At 50.3% G+C, this 21,165-nt stretch overlaps 1 protein-coding gene and 4 non-coding genes across 7 annotated transcripts; 4 read left to right on the top strand and 1 right to left on the bottom strand.

Moving 5' to 3' along the window:
* The first annotated feature begins 4,052 nt into the window (after window positions 1–4,052).
* TRNAL-CAG (transfer RNA leucine (anticodon CAG)) lies at window positions 4,053–4,135 on the top strand. The gene has a single exon. It is a non-coding gene; the product is annotated as a tRNA-Leu (tRNA).
* Window positions 4,136–8,179: 4,044 nt separating this feature from the next.
* Window positions 8,180–8,253, bottom strand: TRNAT-AGU (transfer RNA threonine (anticodon AGU)). Its single transcript has one exon. It is a non-coding gene; the product is annotated as a tRNA-Thr (tRNA).
* A 3,904-nt stretch (window positions 8,254–12,157) lies between these two features.
* TRNAR-ACG (transfer RNA arginine (anticodon ACG)) lies at window positions 12,158–12,230 on the top strand. Its single transcript has one exon. It is a non-coding gene; the product is annotated as a tRNA-Arg (tRNA).
* Window positions 12,231–12,771: 541 nt separating this feature from the next.
* Window positions 12,772–12,844, top strand: TRNAV-CAC (transfer RNA valine (anticodon CAC)). Its single transcript has one exon. It is a non-coding gene; the product is annotated as a tRNA-Val (tRNA).
* A 267-nt stretch (window positions 12,845–13,111) lies between these two features.
* HMGN4 (high mobility group nucleosomal binding domain 4) lies at window positions 13,112–21,133 on the top strand. 3 transcript variants are annotated; one of them, XM_058736050.1, is made up of 2 exons: window positions 13,112–13,342; window positions 19,109–21,133. In XM_058736050.1, exon 2 carries the CDS (start codon window positions 19,182–19,184, stop codon window positions 19,464–19,466), a length of 285 nt encoding a protein of 94 aa, XP_058592033.1. In that variant the 5' UTR covers window positions 13,112–13,342; window positions 19,109–19,181; the 3' UTR covers window positions 19,467–21,133. The 3 variants fall into 3 exon arrangements, with proteins under 3 accessions (XP_058592033.1, XP_058592035.1, XP_058592032.1); XM_058736052.1 differs by having other exon boundaries at window positions 13,113–13,322; XM_058736049.1 differs by lacking the exon at window positions 13,112–13,342 and adding an exon at window positions 13,913–15,063.
* The last annotated feature ends 32 nt before the right edge of the window (window positions 21,134–21,165 follow it).

The raw sequence follows: 21,165 nt of genomic DNA, 5'->3' as shown, positions 1-21,165 counted from the left end.
AACAGTCCTTTTCCGGGAGGAGGAAATATTGGGGAAATTGTGAACTGTAGGGCCTAGTAATTGGAAAAATAAAAACCTTGGGTGATCTTGAGACACCTCTCTTTCAGAGGTGCCTGGGTGGCTCAATCGGTTAAGCGTCCAACTCTTGGTTTGGGCCCAGGTCACGCTTTCCCGGTTCGTGAGTTCGAGCCCCACGTCGGGCTCTGGGATGGCAGCGTGGAGCCTGCTTGGGATTTCTCTCTCTCTCTCTCTCTCTCTCTCTCTCTCTCTCTCTCTCTCTCTCTCTCGTTCCGTCTCTGCCCCTTCCCTGCTTGTTCTCTGTCTGTCAAAAATAAATACACATTAAAAAAAGAAAAGAAAAAACCGCTCCCCCAGAGGGGAAGCCCTGTGGATTCCCACTTGACCTCTGCTTGAGGACGTCTGTAGTTCAGTGAGCTGAACACTTTCCCCTGTGTTGCCCCAAGCAAGCAAGGATCGGGAGTGGTCTCCTTCACACATGGTCTGACCTTAATGCAATTCAACCAGCTCTGAACGTGAGTCTCCAAAGATTCACCAAATGGTGGGCATATCACCTAATATTCGTGTCTTCTGCTAAGGAGTCATCAAAGTCAGATCCATTACAGGTCAAGCAAGAAATCCAGATCCCAATTACATCCACACTAACATATTATTTCCATTATTGCACCGCATATATTTCTCACGATTAAGATAAAATCCAACTTTTCTAAATGTTCAGTCCACTGACTACCCTCACAGGATTGTGGCAAATTTAAAACCCAACATTCTCTCTTAGGGGAAAATTCTGAACACCAGACAGGTCTCTTACCATCACATTCATTCACCGTGTATTGTGACAGGTGATATTGCCAACAACTCTATCACTCACCTTTGTGATTGTCACCTCCCAGGCCCCATTTCCATTTAGGTTTTGATTGTGGTTTTGGTTTCAGTGTCTTCCTACGGACTTGGGGTTCAAGACCTACATAACAATATCTAGATAATGACATTTCCACATATGCATTATTGTAAAGTCATTCCGCATAAAGGCTTGTAAATCAGGAGACCACACAGGTGGTATTTGGGAAAGGGATCAAGAAGAAACCGTAATGCATGAGAAGTGACTGTCAACACTTAACTCCATCTGCCTCCTTTCAGAGATGAGAATCTGAAGCCAAGAGACATAAAGTGATTTCTTTCTTTTTTTTTTTTAATGTTTATTTATTTTTGAGACAGAGACCGAGCGTGAACGTGGGAGGGTCAGAGAGAGAGAGAGAGAGAGAGAGAGAGAGACAGAATCTGAAGCAGGCTCCAGGCTCTGAGCTGTCAGCACAGAGCCCGACGTGGGGCTCGAAACTCACAGAGTGTGTGAGATCACGACCTGAGCCAAAGTCAGAAGCTCAACGACTGAGCCACCCGGGCGCCCTGACATAACGTGATTCATTAAAACATATAGTCTGTGCCTAAGCCAGGACCTGAAAGCGGGTGTCCTTGCTATCTGTTCAGGACATCTTATACTGAACAAACTATAGTTGAGTAGGAGGACTAAAGACTCCGAGATATTATCAAGGTGGGACCCGTTGGCTCAGGAGCTTCTTAGGCATGAAGAGGGTCAGGAGAAGAAAAGAGTAACTACGTGTGCCACCTTATACTTGGACCAAGGGCGGGCACCTGGAGAACCAGACAGAAAGGGCCCCTTCCATCATTTCGTGGATTCCCCCAACACCCAGTGCCCGCCTTTCCACGCCCCTTCCTCAAACACTTCTCACCCCACACTGTCCTCCCCAGGCCGGCCACCCTACACGGCACCCCTGGGAGAAAAACATCACATAGCGCGACTCGAGTGTTCATGTTTGTTCAAATTATACTTTCAGAAAGTCGAAGAAAAAGTCTCAAGTGTTTCAAAAATACTTGGGAGCCTCAGGCAGTTGCTTTGCTGGTGTAACGTATAATGTGTGTCCTGAGACGTATTTGTGAAACCTCACCGAGAACAGACGGCGCTGCCACAAGAACCCGTCTCTGAGAATAGAAGGACAGACAGCCATAGATTGTAATCAGCTCTCTGACTCTCCTCCCCTCCCCCCAGGACTCTTGACCTCCCCACGATCCATGATTTCCTTGACCATTCAAGGAAAACGGTCACGAGGCACAGTGCGAACCAGACAGCAGATTCCTAGGAAACGGTCTGTGTTCTTCCTCCTTCCCCCAACCCCCCCACCCCCACCCCCAGCTCTAGCCTCTTTGCATGAAGCACACCCTCGAGGAAGAACTTATCTGATGAGCCTTGAGGCTCTTTTTCCAGCTGGCACTGGCTACCGGGACCTGGAAGAAACGGTGAGTCTCCGGATGTTCTGGCTTTATTCCTGAATCTCCTAAAAGAGACGAGCCTGGGTGTTGCTGGGCTTCTGGAACCCGGAAAGCGTATCTGCATCCCGGACAGATCTGTTCGTCTTCACAAAATGCTCACGTGCAACCACGCCGACCATTGGACTGGAATGTGCTCTCTGGATCGTTTCCATCTTATCTCTGGGAAAGGCTGGGCCCTGGCATTTCAGGTGCCGGGGAAAACCCTCCTTTGCTGATGATCATCTCTGGCCATCTCCCACGATCCACCTTCAGACATCCCACGCAGGTGGACACGCACACACACGGAGCCTATGAACAGCCCCCGTGAGTTGTGCTTTGGCCGGCGGCACTCCACGTTTTACAAATATTTGGGGCCAGAGCCCTGTGCCACGGAGGCCTGAACACGTTTTCTGAATGCGGCCCCTCCACCTCACCCTTAAGGGATTCAGCCTTTTTCTGAAGCTAAATCCTAAAGTAATGGTCTCGAACTTGGGTGCACACTAGAATCACCTGGGGGTGAAGGGGCAACCGTAAGGAATACAGTCCCCAGGTGGAACTCTCAGGCACCCCAATTCGATGAGTCTGAGGCAGGGAGGATGTTGGCAGTATGCGCCCGCTTTCACATGGCACCTGCTCACGCCAGAGCAGTTTCTCTGGTAAGAATTGCGGGGTTACTGTGCCTCCAGCCAGTGACTCTCAAACCTGGGCACATCTCAGAATCCCCTGGAGTGCTGGTTACACACAGATTCCTGGACTCTACCCCCCAAATGTCTGACTCGGTAGGTCTGGGTGAGACTGAGAATTACTTGCGTCTAACTGGTTCTCTGGGGACGGGGATTTGATGCTTCATTTAAGCGCTCAAGCTTTGCGTTTCTTCAAATGAATTTAGATGAAACTTTAAAGCGTCCAGGAAAGCCGTTTCTCAGGTCAACACGGGCCAAACGACTTGTCCGCAAGCCTCCAGGCAGTTGGCTCACTAGTCCTTTGTTTGAAACTCACGGTCAGGTTCCCCGACTCCCCGTCGGCGATGTCCTGACCCCAGCATCCCGACGCTAACACTGGACAAGAAACCCCGAGGTAGGTCCCATCAGACGTGAAGTGTGCTTAGAGAAGTTGCTGCAGTAGAGGCCTGGCATCGAGGGCCCCTGTGCCAGGTTTACTAGATGCAGAAACTTCTGTTCCCCGCAGTAGAACATCCACACAGTAAAGCCAGCAAATCCTCAGTGTAGAGAGTTCAACGAATTCAGAACGAGAAGCTCCACTCGCCCGCCTGCTAACGCCGCTTCCCGGGGCGGCGCCCGCTGGGAGGAGGGGGAGGGTTAGCGAGCGCCTGCGGGCAGGGCTGCAGCCTGCGCGCACCTGCCGCGGCCCAAAACCTCCCGGGAGAAAGCGCGTATTCCAGCGACACGGTGCCACGAGTTCAGCAGGGTTCTGCCCCCTGTGGGGGGAGGGCGCCCTTCTCCCCGGGCATCCCGCCCCGCCCCTCCCGGGGGCCTGGAATCGAATCCGCGGTCGCACGGCAGGTGCCACTCGGCCGCGCCCGGAGCCGGGTGCTATTTATTGCGCGCGGGACGCCGGGGCCGGCGTCCCGCGCGCGGCTCACGAAGGAGCGCTCGTTTCATTTCTGCCCGGAAGGGTTCCGCATCCGGAACTGCTTGGTGTGTGGGTAGAGACACAAATAAATTCGGAGCAAGCCTGCTCTCCTGAGAGTCAGGATGGCCGAGCGGTCTAAGGCGCTGCGTTCAGGTCGCAGTCTCCCCTGGAGGCGTGGGTTCGAATCCCACTCCTGACAGAACGGTCTTTTTTTTCGAATCCTTACTATGGAAGGTGGCCCGCTACTTTTTCCAATATTCCAACAGCGGAATGATCAACTGAAAAAAAAAAATTCTTGTCTATGCTCTCGAATGTAAGCACTCGGTGCGTGGAAGATGATGTAAGGCCTGGTAGTTTTCATCTCCTTTCTCTGTCTGTAATTGTCTGTCTCTCCTCTCACATTCGAGGAATTGAATGAATGCTACTCCTAAATTACAAGCGCCGATGTCGGCAGGGCCCTCTTTTGTTTGCTTATAGATTTCTTTTTAATAATACCCTTTTCTCAAGTTCATGTCCCATCCTCCACCCCCATAAGAAATTTCTGGAGAGAGGGTATCTTTTTCCTTCTCAATGTTTTTGTGGAACGTATATTTTTGGTTTCAGTGCTTTCGTTTTTAATCCACATAAATGACACTGTTTCATATATCCTATTCCATTTTATTTTATTTTATTTTATTTTATTTTATTTTACATCCAACTTAGCTAGCATATAGTGCAACAATGATTTCACCAGTATATTTAATGCCCCTTACCCATTTAGCCCATCCCCCCTCCCACAACCCCTCCAGTAACCCTCTGTTTGTTCCCCATATATGAGTCTCTTATGTTTTGTCTCCCTCCCTATTTTTTTTTTTTAATTTAATGTTTACTTATTTTTAAGAGAGAAAGAGACAGAGCATGAGTGGAGAAGGGGCAGAGAGAGAGAGAGGGAGGCACAGAATCTGAAGCAGGCTCCAGGCTCTGAGCTGTCAGCATAGGGCCAGACCCCGGGCTCCAACTCACGAACTGTGAGATCATGACCCGCGCCAAAGGAGGAAGCTCAACCAACTGAGCCACCCGGGTGCCTCCCCTCCCTGTTTTTATATTATTTTTGCTTCCCTTCTCTTATGTTCATCTGTTTTGTATCTTAAAGTCCTCATATGAGCGAAGTCATGTGATATTTGTCTTTCTCTGACTAATTTCACTTAGCATAATACCCTCCAGTTCCATCCACATAGCTGCAAATGTCAAGATTTCATTCTTTTTCATTGCCGAGTAATACTCCATTGTATATATATACCACATCTTCTTTATCCATTCATCCATCGTATCCCATTCTATTTTTACCTCATTTCCATCCTACCACGGTTTTGAGGTTTACCTCTGTTGCCGTATGCACATCTAGACCATCGCTTTCAATTGCTGCACAGAGATCTGCAAGCGTGGGTTTGCCTACTCACCCAGGGATGACTCCCAGACTGGGTTCAACGCCTGGCCACCACAAAAAAAAAAAAAATGCCATCAATGAACGTCTTCCTATGTTTTCCATTATGAATCTTTCCTTGACATAGAGCAGGAACAAATGACAGGTGATGAGGGTCTGACAGTTAAAAAGGTTAGACTTCAGAACAGGATCTAGGACCCAGGGAATGCGATTTAGACACATAGAAATTCATGTTTAGTGACATCTTCAGAAATATCCCTCAAATTCAAGTTTCCTGATGTTCAGACTGCTTATCTTAAGCATCAATAGTTACAGCTACAAATATTAACAATGCTTCTATTTTGAACTCAAAACTTAGATAGTGAATATTATTCTAACATAATTTCTTGCAAAGCCCCAAGTAATCAAAAAGCACAGGCGACTGGAATTTTCTCCTCACCATTCCATTTTTAAAAGAAATCTGATCCAATCCAGGTTACAAGGACAGAAAACAGAGGGAATGTGTTTTATGATCATTGATAATCATTCTGCCCTCTCCCAAATTCCTCAAAAGTCACAGAAACCTTCATACACACGCTGAAAGAAAAGCGAGTTGGTATTGCTTAGAAAGACTGTCCTCAGTAAGTTTAGAAAAGAACAAGCAAACGAGGGTTCTCCTTATCGCCCAGGTGGCCACACACCCAGTCCATTTCTGCCCAGTTAGAGTCCTCCCTTGGGCGCTGGCAACATATGAGAAAAGAGGAAATGGCAAACAGGTGCAAAGAGAAGCATTTAGAGACACTTGGAGGGCGAACGGGTTCAATGGTCTTCAGGCTACAGGGCCCCTTGACTCTGCCACTGATGAGCTATGTGACCTTCCAGGCAAGTGACTTTGTAAGCCCGTGCCTTGGTGCCCTCCTCTCTAAACGGAAGGAAATAACTGAACATTACTTCATAAGTAGGCTGTGAGGATTGCATGACTTAGTAGATATAAAGTGCTTGGCAAAGAACACTTTATTTGCCTGGAAAATCAGAAACACCTGATAAATGATATTTTTTGTTACAATAGAGCACCCGCTCTCTGCTGGGGCCTGTGCCAAACTCTGGAGATCGGAGATCGCCCTTATTTGAGAGAGAGAGAGAGAGAGGGCTTGAGCAGGGTCTGGCAGAGAGAGAGGGAGAGAGAAGCGCAAGCAGGCTCCGCACGGTCGGAGCAGAGCCCGCCGGGGGCCTGAACCCCTGACCATGAGATCATGACCTGAGCAGAAACCAAGAGGCAGATTCTAAACCGGCTGAGGCACCAAGGTGCCCCAGTAGCACGTGGTCTTTAAAAACAAAACAAAACATGAAGCAAGCAAGCAAACAAACAAATTTATCCCATGAAGCATTTGATGACTTACGGTCAGGTCAAGTCCATCTGTGGTCTTTATGAGAGTTTCAGGATCTGCACACACAGCCACGCAGTCCACCCCCCCCACCCCCCCCCACCCCCGCCATTGCTTCCTCAGATCTTCACCTGCAGCCACCCATGGTCCCCTTTGCCAGGAGCACCTTTTCCACGCCTTCTCTCCAGCCCCCTCTCTACATCTCCTCCATGCTCAGTATGGGTGTCACTTCTTCGTGAAGTCTTCCCCCACCTCTTTCCTCCACCAGTCCGGGCTAAATAGTGAACTGCGGCCCCCAGGGCCCCCACCCCCAGTGTTATCACCCGCCACTACCCTGCAACTGCCATTGAACTGTCTGCCGCACCCTCCCCCCCAGGCTTTTTACAGCACCATTCATGACCCATGTGCGATTGGCATGGCGCTTGCACAGAACTGGCTCTGGACAAGTAGGCACCGGGAGGCTAAACAAACATTGGATTGTAAATCATTTCCACTTGTACGCGTAAATCACTTTCACGGTCCATATATGGAGAGGTAGAAAGGCTTTCAAGCTTTTGGGGAGAGATGGTTAGAGTCCTCACCCGGAATATTCTAGAGCTCCAACAGCCAGCACCATTACCTCAGTGGTACAGATCATGCACTCTGTTAAGGGCCTCTGGGCTGGAAGCATCCCGGTAAAGGTGTTCCTGGACCCTGATGGAGCAGGGGGTGAAGGTCAAGTGAAATTCAGTAGCAGGGTGAAGTAGTGTTCTAGCGCTGACGTCTACACCGTGACTCAGCCTGGGAGTCCGCGCCTTGGCTCTTGCTGGACGGCTTGGAGTCAGCCTGGGGCTGCCATTTTCAAGTCGGCCTGTCCCAGTGGGCTATCCATCCACTCTGTGACGTACAGCCAGATGCGTCTTCCCGACGCCTTCTTTTCTGAAATCACCGGTGACAAACAGTTGTTTGAGTTTGATGCTCCTTTCCGAAAAAGTCTGAGCACAACACCACCTGTTAAATCAGTTATTTGCAGGCTTGCGTGATGCGGTTGGATTTTAGTGGCTGCTGTGAATTGAGACGCTGCACATGTAGCAATCATTCCGGAGGCTGCGCTTTCTGCAAATATTGCCTGCTGATTGTAAGAGTGCATTGGTTTGGAATTCCCCCAGGAAAGAGGATCGGGTGACCAGAGATTATGATGTTGCTTGTAGTTTAAACTTGGTGATTTTGCCTTCTACTTTACTTAGTTTCCTCTTGTACTGGCTGCAAGAAAAAAAAGAAAAAACAATTACGTGTAAAATAAGCGTTAACACAGGAAGATCCAAATTCTTTCTCCTGAAAGAAACGCAAACTCTTTTCTCTCTATGCAGAGTGGCCACCCTGAGACCCACATAAAACACTTCGACGAAATTCCGTAGGGGAATTGACCCTTGATGTTATACTTCGATCGCGCATTCTCTTTGCTGGGAGCCACAAAAGGCCCCGCTGGGATTCGAACCCAGGATCTCCTGTTTACTAGACAGGCGCTTTAACCAGCTAAGCCACGGAGCCGGCACGCCTGCCTGCCTCCAAATCGACATAGAAAAGGAATGATGTTTGCTTTCCTTGTGTGCATGTCTGCATTTTCCCACCACTGAGGGTCAGGAGCAGCCTAGAGGCTTCTCTAGGCCCAAAAGATGAATCAGTCCCCGCTTCGCCCCAGAAGCCCTAAGAAACTGCGCGGCTGCAGGAAAACTGAGGCCCCGCAGGCGCCGGAAGGCGTCTTGTCCCAGAAACTGCGGGGAGGGCGGTTCTCACGCCTCCGCGGGGAGTGTGACCCGGGGCCCCAGGGAGGGGACGCCCGGCTTTTCCACCACAACTCCTCCAGCACCGAGAACCGTTCCCTCGGGAAGCGAGCTCTGTGTTCTGTGTGTCACGGTCTTTAATGAAAACTCCAGTCATTCCTTACCCCATGGCTTTCCCTAAAATTGGGTTCCACCTGCCTGCTTCTGCTTATAATGCTAACTGGTGGAGTCCCACAGCCGCACCTTTAGAAATACGAGACTTCATAATTAACATCTAGTTTTAGCAAGAGATAGAGAAGCAGCCCCCTCTCCTCCGCAGCTACAGAGGGAGAGAAGCTTTCTTGTCCTAAAACTGGTCCAAAGGATTTGTTTTAAGATGTCAAATTGAGAGCATTCACAAGAACTTCTATATTGTCATGGGGACTTGTGTGTTTGTCACTCTTCCCCAATTTATTCTATTCTCTGTAAAATAAATCTGTCCTTGGGAATAAGATTTGAACAAAGGGCGTTAGTGAAACTCCCAAGAGTTTACAAATTATTGCCATAACCCGAGAATGTAACTTCCCAGATGAAACCTCCAATTACGATTGGCTGTGTTGCCCGAAATCTGTTCTCCTGGGGATAATGCTGAAATCAGCCTTTCGGTATTTCTAAATTGTGTCCACATTTGAAGGATTTCGCTGTCACACTCTAAAAGGCAGCCCTTGGCGCTTAACCACCACCTCCACACAGTTGAGGGCTGGGGTATAAAAGCCCATGACTCTGCTAGATTTCTCATTGCAGTAAAAACCCTGAAAGTCTATGAAACATGAAATCGGTTTGAGCCTCCACGAAATAAGCACCTATTTCTTTAATATGATAAGATTAGCCATTATATTATTAGTGTGCTGGGAGCCAACATAATCATAAAGAGCACAGCCACACCTACTACGGCTTTGACCAAACTGTGGCAGATTATCAGAAAGACAGCAGAGCGGTGAGTATTTGGTCGGGGTTTTTCCTTTGGTTGGTCACCAGCGGTCAAAATCTGCAGTGAAATGCTGCTAAGTCAAAGCAGCTGTTTAACAAGCCGCAGACAAATCTTGGGGGAAAAGCTGAGACTTAGAACAATCGCTTCCAGAACTCTGTGTGCGAATTCTCTCCTCTACGCAATCCCCAGTGTGGCCGGCAAAGCCCGTGGAAGGGCCTCTCACACTTGGCTCTGTTCCTCGCATCTGAAACTGGAGAAGGTGCGGATCTCTGTGTCACAGACTGCTGACAATAATGTAAAGAAACACGGGAGGGGCAGAGAGTGCCATTGTCCACATGCTTGAGAGAAACCAGAAGAACAGTGCACTGCGATGGTTAGCTTGATGTGTGAACTTGGCTAGGCTGTACAGTACCCAGTTATTCAACTGAACACTAATCTGGATGTGGCTGTAAAGATACTTTGTAAATATCTTCGTGGGTTAACGTGGTTACAATGAGTTGACTGTAAGATCCTCAGTAATACGGGTGAGCCAGCCAGCTGAACCAATGATTATTTCCCATGAATTTTTATTTCCAACCAGGTGAAAGGCTCTATTTAAAAGCAAAATGGAGGCTTCCCGGAGGAAGAAGAAATTCTGTCTTAAGACTGTAGCGTCAGCTCCTGCCTGAGATTTTCTAAACTACAGGCCTACTCCGCAGATTTCAGGCTCGCCAGGCTTTGAAATAGTCATTCGTTCATTTGTTCATTCATTCATTCATTTATTCATATTCTCTTACTAGTTCTGTTTTTTTTTTTTTTTTTTTTTTTCTGGACTCTGTTTCTCTGACTGATACAACCACTGAAGAAAAGACTGAACGCTAGAAACTGGAACTCTCAGAAAAGGTGACCCCTTGGAAAGCTCTCCAAAAACAAAGTGAAAGCATGCCTCGGCTCCTGTCAGGTTGTGAGCATCGTGGAGAACTTGGAGGCCGCTGAAGCTTTCAAAACCTGGCCAGCGAAGGGAGGTCTCTGCAGACACCCAGGAGAGAACATGTGGACGGGGCCTCCAGCTAGCTGAGTTGAAGCCCATTTTAGAGGTGCAAGACGCGACCCTCGGCTCCAGGGACGCCTTGGGGTCTGGCCTGCCTGCCCATCCTGGGTATGCGATGAGGGTAAAATAGAACCGAGAAGTACCCCAGTTTGCTTCATTTCTCAAAATTCAAGCGTGAGTGTTCGTGTTTCCAAACTGCTCTTGAGAACGGAAATCTCCTTTTGCTTCTTATAGGGAGGCGATAGTCTGTGAACTCGGATGGGAAAATAAATATTTATCTTGACCAACTTGATACTGAAATTTTGTGTTTTATTCCATCTGGAGTGTTGGCAACAAATTACTGTTGTATCTCAGCCCTTTTTATTTTGTCATTTTTGGAGATCACAAGTATTTTGCATCAAACTACAGTTGTTGCAAATTTCTTTAAATATCATGGATGCTCATTAGTGCTTTGAAATTACGGTATTGATTAGACCTGCTGTACATTGTCAGTGCATTGATAGAGGAGCAAAAATATTGCCACAGCATACGTTTTTAATGTTTTGGTAACATATTTCAGCGTAACTGATTTCCCTTTGAAATCGTACGTATTTATCTTTTTTTCTTTCTAGCCGAAACGATTATTCTGTGAGGCAGTCCATAACCACCAAAGTGCCCTAGGCATACAAGTACAAAACCTGGCCAGAGGTCTCCTGTTCCATTGTCCAGGGGGAGATTCCTAACTAGGTCTACTATAAGGTGATGCAGAAAGAGCAGGAACACCTTTATTATTCTTAAGGGCCGTTGCAACCTTATGAACTGCAAACGACTATTTTCTACACTCAGTGGGTATGTTCTCAATGTCAGGCAGTTTCACTCGGTTAACAGCCGTCAACTTTTCTGCGATGCTCACCCAGGCAGGGAGACGACGATGACTTCTCAAGAATTCTGGAGACTGAAACGCACACCTGGGAGATGCTTACTCGCTTCCTGAGAAAGCGAACACGCGCAGTCACGCGTGCGAGCTGACGATGCCCCTTTCAAAGGTGTCAAATTGGGAGTCGCAGGCCCAGCGGTAGGCGCGCAGGCAAGCAGGTGCTTAGCACAGAGCCTTGCTTGGTAAGTACTGAAACACATTTTTTAACGACCGAAGGAGAGACAAGAGAGCACGCCAGATCACGCCACCCCACCACGACCTCCAAGTCCCAACAGATCACATCCACGGTCCTCGCAAGCGGGGGGGTCTGTGCGCGCTCTCGCCCCTCCAGGCTCTTTTCCCTGATACCCGCATTTCTCTCTCGTTAATCACCGTCTCCGCCGGGCCTTCCTGGTCTCCCCGGTCTTTTTGTTTTCCTCCAAATGCTCATCATGATTATTCTCCTTATGTAGTGCTTCCCTGTCATCTTGTCGATGGACAAGGGACCACGTCGCTTTTCTTCAGGGCTCCACTTCCAGCGCCTCCGACGGTAACACTGGTTGCGGGGCGAACGCGTGGATGGCGAGGTGTCGCGGGCGGAGAAGACGCCGCGGAGGGGAGCACGGGCGCCACGGAGCGAGCAGCCGGCCGCAGGTGACCGGCCGGGAGCCCAGCGGGCCAGCGGGGAGCGCGGCCCGGGCGCGAGCGCGCCTCGCCTGGACCCGCCGGCGCCTGCGTCCTCACGAAAGTATCCGCGGCGGCAGCCGCCTCCGTGCGGGCCAGTGGCGCAATGGATAACGCGTCTGACTACGGATCAGAAGATTCCAGGTTCGACTCCTGGCTGGCTCGAGGCGAGGCGTGCTATTTTGCCTCTCCCTGGCAGAGCACCGCGGCGCGCCGTGGAGCCCGAAAACTCGGGCAGGGCGACATCTGCCTTGCAGGTTCTCCGGGGCCAAGGAGCGCCGCATTTACCGCAGCTGGGGGGGGGGGGGGGGGGGGGGTGTCCTCACGCCCCTGCACAGCAAGTTCCGCGTCTCGGCCACGCGGTGGCGCTGAGCAGCCCGAGGCCCGTGCATGGTCCCGGGGCGTGCCTATTGCGATTGAGAAGTAACCGAGAAGGGTCACTCGTGAGCACTGAAGCCTCTCTTCTGTTTTCTCCCAATCTGGGCATTTCCAGAATAAACTGTTATGGATTTGGTTTCAAGTCTGTACACTGCGAGGGTTTGGCCCGCGCTCTTCACGGGCTCGTGTGGTGCGAACAAGACGGTGCGAACAAGACGGGTGCACGGACGCATGCGCACACAAACGACACTCGTTTGCAGGAATCGGGCAGGCCGGGCGGCGTGTTCTGGAGAGAGAACTGCTCTCTCAGGGAGCCTCCCGCCGTCGTGTTTCCGTAGTGTAGTGGTTATCACGTTCGCCTCACACGCGAAAGGTCCCCGGTTCGAAACCGGGCGGAAACAAGGTTTCCTTTTTTTCTTCTCTCCGTTTTGTAGCGAATTCCTTAAAATTTTGTTTCCTTTATTTCCTTAAAACTCTCAGGTCTTCTTTCATACGTCCCCGCCTTCTGTCGTCTTGTCGCCGGGCCGTGGTGCGGAGGCGGCCCCGCCCGAGCTGGGCCGGGGTCCCGCGGACCCGGGCGGCGGCCTGACGTCTCGCGAGCGGAGACGCGGCTCTCCCCCGCTCGCACGCGGCCGCGCGGCCGCCCGCAGCCCCGGAAGCGGTTCCTCGCCGCCCGCCGCCTTCCTGTTCCCGGCGGGGCCCGCTCGGCGCGTCCGCCCCCGGCCCCGCGGCCCGCGCCGGCCCCGCCCCAGCCGAGGGCACCGGCGCCCGGGCCGCGGCCGGGAGCCCCGCGCCTGTCGGACGGCCGCGGGACTCGGGTGCGCCGCCGAGGCGGTCGTGTACCGGGGGCCCTCCCGCCGCCGCGCCTCCGGAATCACGGTGTGTCCGCCGGCCCGGGCGTGAGTCTCTGGGAAGGGGCGGAATTCCGGCGGCGCGTCGCCCGGACGCTGGGGGGGCGGCCGGGGGGCCGAGGGGACCGCGCCGGCCGGGCCGTGGCGGGTGGGTTGGCCTGGCCCACCCCCCTCGGCGTCCGTCTCCCCCATTCCCGGGGGCCTCACCTGCGGGAAGCCCCCTCCCCGCCGCCCCGGGGACCCGGGAAGCCCGGGTCTGCCTGCGCTTTGGCCTTCTGCCCTCCCCGCCCGAAGAAAGTTAAGAAACGGACCCGCGGTGGGTTCTGCGTGTCGCCTCGAAGCTTGGGGTCACGGGCCGCACCTGCTCGGAATCGGGTCTTGAGCCCCGGTGTTTGGCCTCTGACCTCGGACCCCTGGTCTGCTTGCGTGTTCATTGGATCCATCAAAGGCTTTTCTGGCACAGAAGTCTTGGTATCCCACCCGACAGCCTCAGGATTTCCTTCGTAGATGATTATTACTACCACCACCACCACTGCTTCCGTTATTTCTATTAGGGCTGCTTGTAAGGGTCGGCCAAGCCTAGTCTCCCAGTCCGCGGGGCTCTGGGTTCCCTGACATGACTGATGCCAATGTGGTGTGTTTACGGGCGTAAGAAAGGGCAGTCTTTACCTAATGAGCTTTCCTTCTCTCTCTCCCTCCTCCATTTTCATCCTGTCTCTGCCAAAAAAAAAGACATGATTTTATCATGTTAATTCCCTTGTTAGCAAGATAATGAGGTTTGGCAGGTGGCCGATAGAAACTTGTCTAAGACATTTTCATTTACAGTCTCTTCCCTGCCACTCAGAAGTAGGAGGGAGTTCATGTGCCCAGAAAGCAGGCCGGGGTCTCGGGGGCCTGGGAGATGTTGGAGATTTGTCCTCGGATGCCAGTGGGCGGGAACACCGAAGCGAGTGTGCCCCAAGCCAACCAGTTGCAAATGGGTGACAGTTTCGTGTAGAAACCCGTGGCTCTCTGCTTCTCTTCAGACCAGGAGAACCCTGGCAAGATGCAGCTGCCCTACCCTTTTAGACACTCTGCCCTCTCTCACCTTTCCCTCCCCCAGGGCCCCTCACTTAACCCCAGATGGAAGCTCGGGCTGCAGGCCCTGACTGATCACGTCGTCTGGCAGGTGGAGAACAGACAGGCCCTAGATGGCGGCTGACGCCAGGTGGGCTCTTGTCCCGCGGCTCGCCTTGCACACCGTCTTTTCTTCGGTCATGTCCTTTATTCTCCCTTCCCCAAACTTGGTGTTAGCAGCCTTCTTCCAGGTCTCCCGTCCAACCCCAAAGCACTATCTTGCCCTGAGTAAGAGGCAGAGAGAAGGTGGCCTTGCGACTTTGGGGGTGGGATTGAGACCAGAACCCAAGTTAGAACTGGCTCCCAGAAATCCAGATCAGTAAATGCTGCTAAAATGCGCCCTGTGCGAGTCTGCTGGGAATGGGGTGGGGCATGTGTTGGATGGGGCGGGATCTGCTCCGTGGATACTGGAGACAGGCTTGCGAGGAAAGAGAAGAAACCATATGGGGGAAGGATTTTGAGAGCTGTGCCAAGCCTCACAGGGAATCTCACCCGGGATGTGCTCTAGGTCAGTGGGGTCTTTGCACTCGCCCCTCCTGCGTTAATGTGCCGGAGCTGTGTGACAGAATGCCACAGGCCGCGTGTCGGAAACAACAGAAATGTATCTTCTCCCAGTTCTAAAGGCTGGAAGTCCGGCGTCAGGATGTTGACAGGTTTGGTTTCTTCCCAAGCCTCTCTCCTTAGCTTGGATGGTCACCCCTCTGTGTTGTCTGTGTCCGGATCCTCTCTTATAAGGACAGGAATGCTGTCGGATCGGGGCCCACCCGTACGTCCTCATTTTACCTTAACTGCCTTTTTAAAGGCCCTGCCTCCAACTGCAGTCACAGTGTGAGGTCCTGGGGGGGGTCAGGACTTCTACCTATGAATTTGGGGGGGGGGGGTGCAAATTCAGCTCACTTCTGGAGACTGAGATGGATGTATCACATATCCTGTTGACACAGTTTGGAGAATCACCAGCAGTGCGTCTCCCAGAGGATTATAGCACAGCTGCTTCGAAGTCGGCGTTAGCAGGTTTCTCCTGCACATGAAGGCTAGGATTTACTCTTCATTTGACTATTAGGTGTTTTAAGCTATTTCTGCCAGTTAATTTAGACTTCCTAGGTCTCTTGCTAAGGGAAAAATGCACATCTTCGTAGCTAACAGAAGCATTTTAAGGAAAGGATGCTGCCTCTCCCCCGGGGGCTGCTGAGGGAGAGAGAGCCTCGACCTTACGGAACAAGCAGTCTGGTTAAATGAGGAGTTCTCCCGTGTGGTGTGCAACCTGGGAGAGAGTGATTCAGAATCTCACTGTGTTCCTGTTCTGTTCTCGGTGACAATAACACTTCCAAGGACAAAGCTGTATTCACAAAGGGGAACTGTTAAAATTCCTAAAACTTGAAACATTGTTGCCCTGTCTTGATCATTTCTTGCCCTGGAGATAGCCATGGGAAGTCCTATTTCTGAATTCCTGCAGTTACAACATTAGGTAGATTTATCTGCCAGCCCGTAATAGTTCTTCCCTCTGACATACACGATGGAATGTTTGTCGCCCTGTGAATTCTATATTTTATTGTCTGACAAATTATTTCTTCTTGTTTTAATTCTTAAAATATGGGGGGGGGGTTGTTTTGTTTTTTGGAATCAGTAGACTTTATTTTTTTTTTAAAGAACAGTTTTAGTCTTTCAGACAAATTGAGCAGGAAGTACAGTTTTTCCTATTATTAAAGTTTCTCTTCTTATTAACAACTTGCACTGGCGTGGTACATGTGTTAGAATCGATGAGCCAGGATTTCCACATAATTACCTGAAGTCCACAGTCTCCATTCGGCCTCCCTCTTTGTATACAGTGGAGTTTTGCTAAATGCCTAATGTCACGTACCCACCATTACGGTAACACACAGAATGGTTTCACTGCCCTCAAAAGCCCCCTGTACGCGGGGCGCCTGGGTGGCTCGATCGGTTAGGCGTCCGACTTCGGCTCAGGTCACGAGTTCGAACCCCGCATTGGGCTCTGCGCTGACAGCTCAGAGCCTGGAGCCTGCTTCGGATTCTGTCTCCCTCTCTCTCTGCACCTCCCCTGTCCATGCTCTGTCTCTCTCTGTCTCAGAGATGAGTAAACATTAAGAAAAATTTTTTTAAAAATAATTATGCCAGGACAACAGGGATAAACCCAGCCACCCTAGCACCAGACCAAATGATTTTTATGCCGTAAAAGGTCTCTCAACGTTGGTTCCTTCATCTTAAGAGCAGCTGTCTCCCTGCCTGTCCCTCTCCAGGCACACCGTCACCACACACAGCGTTAGCCTGTGGGATCTCTAGCCTCCTGAATTATTTTCTTTAAAAATCATATTCTGTGTTGTGCCAGAATTTGGGTTAAAAAACACACACACACACCTTTTGTTCTCTAAGAATTGTTCAAGCATTTCTTTAGTGGTGCGTTTGGGAGAGGAAATAAAAAGAGGATAAATTAGGCCTAAGTTCACGGAATGTCTGGGGACGCGTGTCCTCTGGTGAGGGCGGGCGAGTCCCCTGGACCAGCAGACCCATGCTGCGCTTCTGTGGCAGCAGGGGCTTCGTGACCCTCAGGAATTTAGAATATTTAGAGGCGGGCGAAGGGCGCTGCAAGGGGAGAGAAGGGTCCTGCTAATTTCACATTAGCTTTTCACTGCATTGCTGTTCAGCATGAGAATACAACTGTCCCTCCTGTTCATATCCTTCCCTGTTCCCAAAGTCCCTTACCAGGTCCCAAGGGCAATACTGACTGATTCAGGCACTTTGGCTCTTTCTTCTTTATGCTAATATATTTCTCCCTCTATTGCACAAGGAGGAAGGGAGAAACAAAATTTTCAGCGGCTCCAGTCATGGTGAAAAAGTGGGGAGAAAAATGGCTAATTTGATACTTTAGCACGATTTACAGGTGGGTCCTTTTGTTAGCCAAGGAACATAAAATCAAAACCAGGTTTGCTCAAGGATCAGGTTTGCCCACGAAGTATCTAGATAGTGAGGTCCCGCAAAAACAACACAACAGAACTTTGGAGCAGTTTAGGGACAAGGTAATCTTTTTTATTTATTTATTTTTTTTTTCCTCAAAAACATTGTGGAGTGGGGCAGGGCAGAGGTTACAGAATTCCCTAGGAAATGTGTTCAAGGGTGGGGGGTGGGCAGAGGTCTGAGCCACTGGACTTGGCCTAAAGCTTTAAATTTTTTTTTTTATTTTTTTAACGTTTATTTACTTTTGAGACAGAGAGAGAGCATGAACAGGGGAGGGTCAGAGAGAGGGGGAGACACAGAATCCGAAACAGGCTCCAGGCTCTGAGCTGTCAGCACAGAGCCCGACGCGGGGCTCAAACTCACGGAGTGAGAGAGCATGACCTGAGCCGAAGTCGGCCGCTCAACTGACTGAGCCACCCAGGCGCCCCTTGGCCTAAAGCTTTAAAAGAGTTCCCATGCCAATTGGGAATGGCAGCCACAGCCCCGGGTCCTAATTACCCGACCCCAAATAAATCACCTTCTGTTCCGTGTGCTCCTGTCCCACCCCCAGTCCAAGGAAGAGAGTGCTACCTCACCCCTTCCTCTGGACCCCCACCCCGTCTCCAGCCACCGGCTCTTTCTCGACTCCCGTCGATGTGGCTCTTGTCCCGATTTTTACCTTTATCCCTTATTTTGTTGTCGTTGTTGTTTTCTGTTTTGGTTTTACTACATGCTTGCGGTGTAGACATGTCATTTGGCTGTATGCTTGTCAGTGGATCTATGCTGTACATATTTGGCAATCTGTTGTTTTTGCTCAACATTACGTGCTTGAGATTCATCCTAATCTCTTCGTTTCTGCTGCTGACTCGCGTTCCTTTGCAGCGATGCTAATAATGGATTGATCTCTTCTGCTACTGAAAGGCCAGTGGGTGGTGTAGAGGTTCGTAAACATTCTCATAGGGATTTCCTGTGTTCATCTCCAAGAATTCCTCTAGGTAAACACCCAGAAGTGAAATTGCTTTTCAGGATATTTTCAAATTTAATGCACTAATTTACACACAAATAAACAGCACAGCCCAGCAGTGCATGATGCTTTAATTGTTCCACATCTGCTGGGCGCTTGATTTTGTCAGGCCATTTAGTTTCCACCAATTTGATGGCCGTGAAATGTCAGTGTGTCTTTCTCTGTGTTACTAGTGAGGTTGGGCATACTCGTACGTGCTTATTCACCATTCGTGCTGCTTCTAAGAAGTTCATGTTAACACTTTTGCTCATTGTTTTAAAATTTTCATTTTGCCCTTCTCTCATGGATCTGTAGCCATTCTTTTTTTTTTTTTTTTTTAATTTCTTAATGTTTATTTTTGAGAGACAGAGCACAACTTGGGGAGGGGCAGAGAGAGGGGAGGACACAGAATCCCAAGCAGGCTCCAGGCTCCGAGATGTCGGCACAGAGACCCACACGGGGCTCGAACTCGTGAACTCTAAGATCATGACCTGAGCCCAAGTTGGAGGTTCCACTGACTGAACCCAGGAGCCCCAGGAATTCTTTGTATATTCTGGATTCGTATCCCTTGTCAGTTCTATGTGTTAGGAATATCTTTGCCCAGCTTGGAACCTATCCTTTTACTTTTTTCTACTATCCTCGATTTGTACAAGTTCTTCATTTTAATACAGTCAACCTTGAATTCTAATGTAGTTCCATCTGTCCGTCCATCCCGTAATGGCTTACACGCTTTGTGTTTGTTACAGAAATCTTCCCGGAAGCAGTGTGAGGAAAGCAGAAGCCGCCGCCCTCCCTGGCCTGGCGAAGCCACCCGCCACCATGCCCAAGAGAAAGGCAAAAGGCGATGCTAAAGGTGACAAAGCCAAGGTGAAGGGTGAGCCGCAGAGGAGATCCGCGCGGCTGTCTGCCAAACCCGCTCCCCCAAAACCGGAAGCCAGGCCTCCCAAGGCCGCTGCCAGGAAGGCCGAGAAGCGGCCCAAGGGGAGAAAGGGGAAAGCAGAGGGCGACAGGGTTGGGGACAAGGCCGGGGACAAGGCCGGGAAGAACCCGGACGCTTCCACGGCCCCGTCACAGAAAGCAGAAGGCAGCGGGGATGCCAAATGAAATGTACTTTTTTCCTAACTCACCTTCTAGTGACTCTGCTGTTCGAGATACTGTCTGTCTTCAATCAACTTTTATAAAAGTGTAGAACTTGGGCTCTTATTTCCGACTTCCGCCGTTGGCATACAAGACGCATTGTTGTTGTCCCCCGTGGAAAGCGCAAATCCCGCTGACAGAATGTCTCCGGGGCCCGATTGAAATGGGGGGAGATGGCGCCTGTGTCCTCACTGTTGAAGATTATTCTTGGTTCCCGGGAGGGGTCTCGTGTCAGCCCCCCGGGCTCAGAAGCCTTCCGGCATGGAGAAGCAAAACCTCATGGCTTCTCTCCTGAGGCGAGCAGCATGCACTGGCCTTCCTGGAATAGTCATGACGCGGCCTTGGCACCCCCAGCCTCCTGTCGGGTGATCACACTCAGGCCTTCTGGCCATAGCATCAAGATGGCGTTGCCCCAAAGAGCCAGGATTCCTGTGTGTAGTTGGCGGGCGATCCCAGTGGCCATCCTGGACTTTTTAGCTCCTCTCCCTCACGTCAGAGTTGACCCGTGAGAAGATCTCACGTACCTCATGCGAAATATCCACGCCTCCCGAGAACGTCACCTTTTCGGAAGAGCAACAGAAGACTGTTGACTTGGGGGGGGGCGGGGGGGGGGGAGTTTGAATGTTGTCGGGTGTTGTGTGGGTTGATTGTCACCCGTGTCCTCCTGGAAGTGGCTGGTCCTGAAAAGTATCTTATAAAAGCTGAATACATATTAGCCTGGTGGGAGGGGGATCATTTCCTACCCACAGCCCTAGAGATCTTCTTTACTGCACCTTAAACATGGTTTTACGTTTCACACTTGTCCGCAGTCTTCTCTGCACTGATCAGCGTGCCAAGTACGAGATAGAAGTTCAATATAATGTTTTGTCCAGGTGGATAAGCAGTGGTCGTCGCTGCACCATTTTCTGAAGAGTTCATTCCTTCCCGTGGATCCGGAACACCAGCTCTTTCGAAAATGGAGTCTCTTGGGGGTGGGTGGGTGTGGGGCAGGGCGGGTGTGGATTCTCTTCTGACTCACTGGTCAGTCTGCCCAACCCCACGGCAGTGCAATATAGTCCTGAGCACTACAGCTTTTAGAAAGAGGTCTTGGTATCTCAGGACAAATCTCACCTCCACCTCCAAAATAAAATCTCCACCAAACTTGTCTTCTTCGGGAGCATCGTGGCCATTCTCAGCCGTTTGCTAACGGCTTTTAGAATTAGATTTGCTACAACTTTTAGAATTAGATTGATCAGGCCTTTTATTTTTAAATGTTTTTTAATGTTTATTCATTTTTGAGAGACAGAGAGAGACAGAGTGTGCGTAGGGGAGGGGCAGAGAGAGAGGGAGACACAGAATCCCAAGCAGGCTCCAGGCTCTGAGCTGTCAGCACAGAGCCTGATGTGTGGCTCGAACTCACGAATCGCGAGATCGTGACCTCAGCCGACGTCGGACGCTTAGCCGACTGAGCCACCCAGGCGCCCCTAGATTGACCAGTTCTAAAACAAAACAAAAATGCTGGAATTTTTATTGGATTTGTATTGAATTCATAGACTAATTACAATGTTGAGTCTTCCCTTGAACATGATGTAGCTCTTCATTTATTTAACCTTTTTAAGTGTCTTTCAATAAAGTTTTATAATTTTCTCCATAAATGTCTATTGTTAATATTTCCTAGGGACTTTAT

This window comes from Neofelis nebulosa, chromosome 6 (genome assembly GCF_028018385.1).
Source record: "Neofelis nebulosa isolate mNeoNeb1 chromosome 6, mNeoNeb1.pri, whole genome shotgun sequence".
In the NCBI taxonomy this organism is placed as follows: domain Eukaryota; kingdom Metazoa; phylum Chordata; class Mammalia; order Carnivora; family Felidae; genus Neofelis; species Neofelis nebulosa.
The sequence above is the reverse complement of the archived record's forward strand: the minus strand, read 5'-3'. Positions and strand labels throughout refer to the sequence as shown.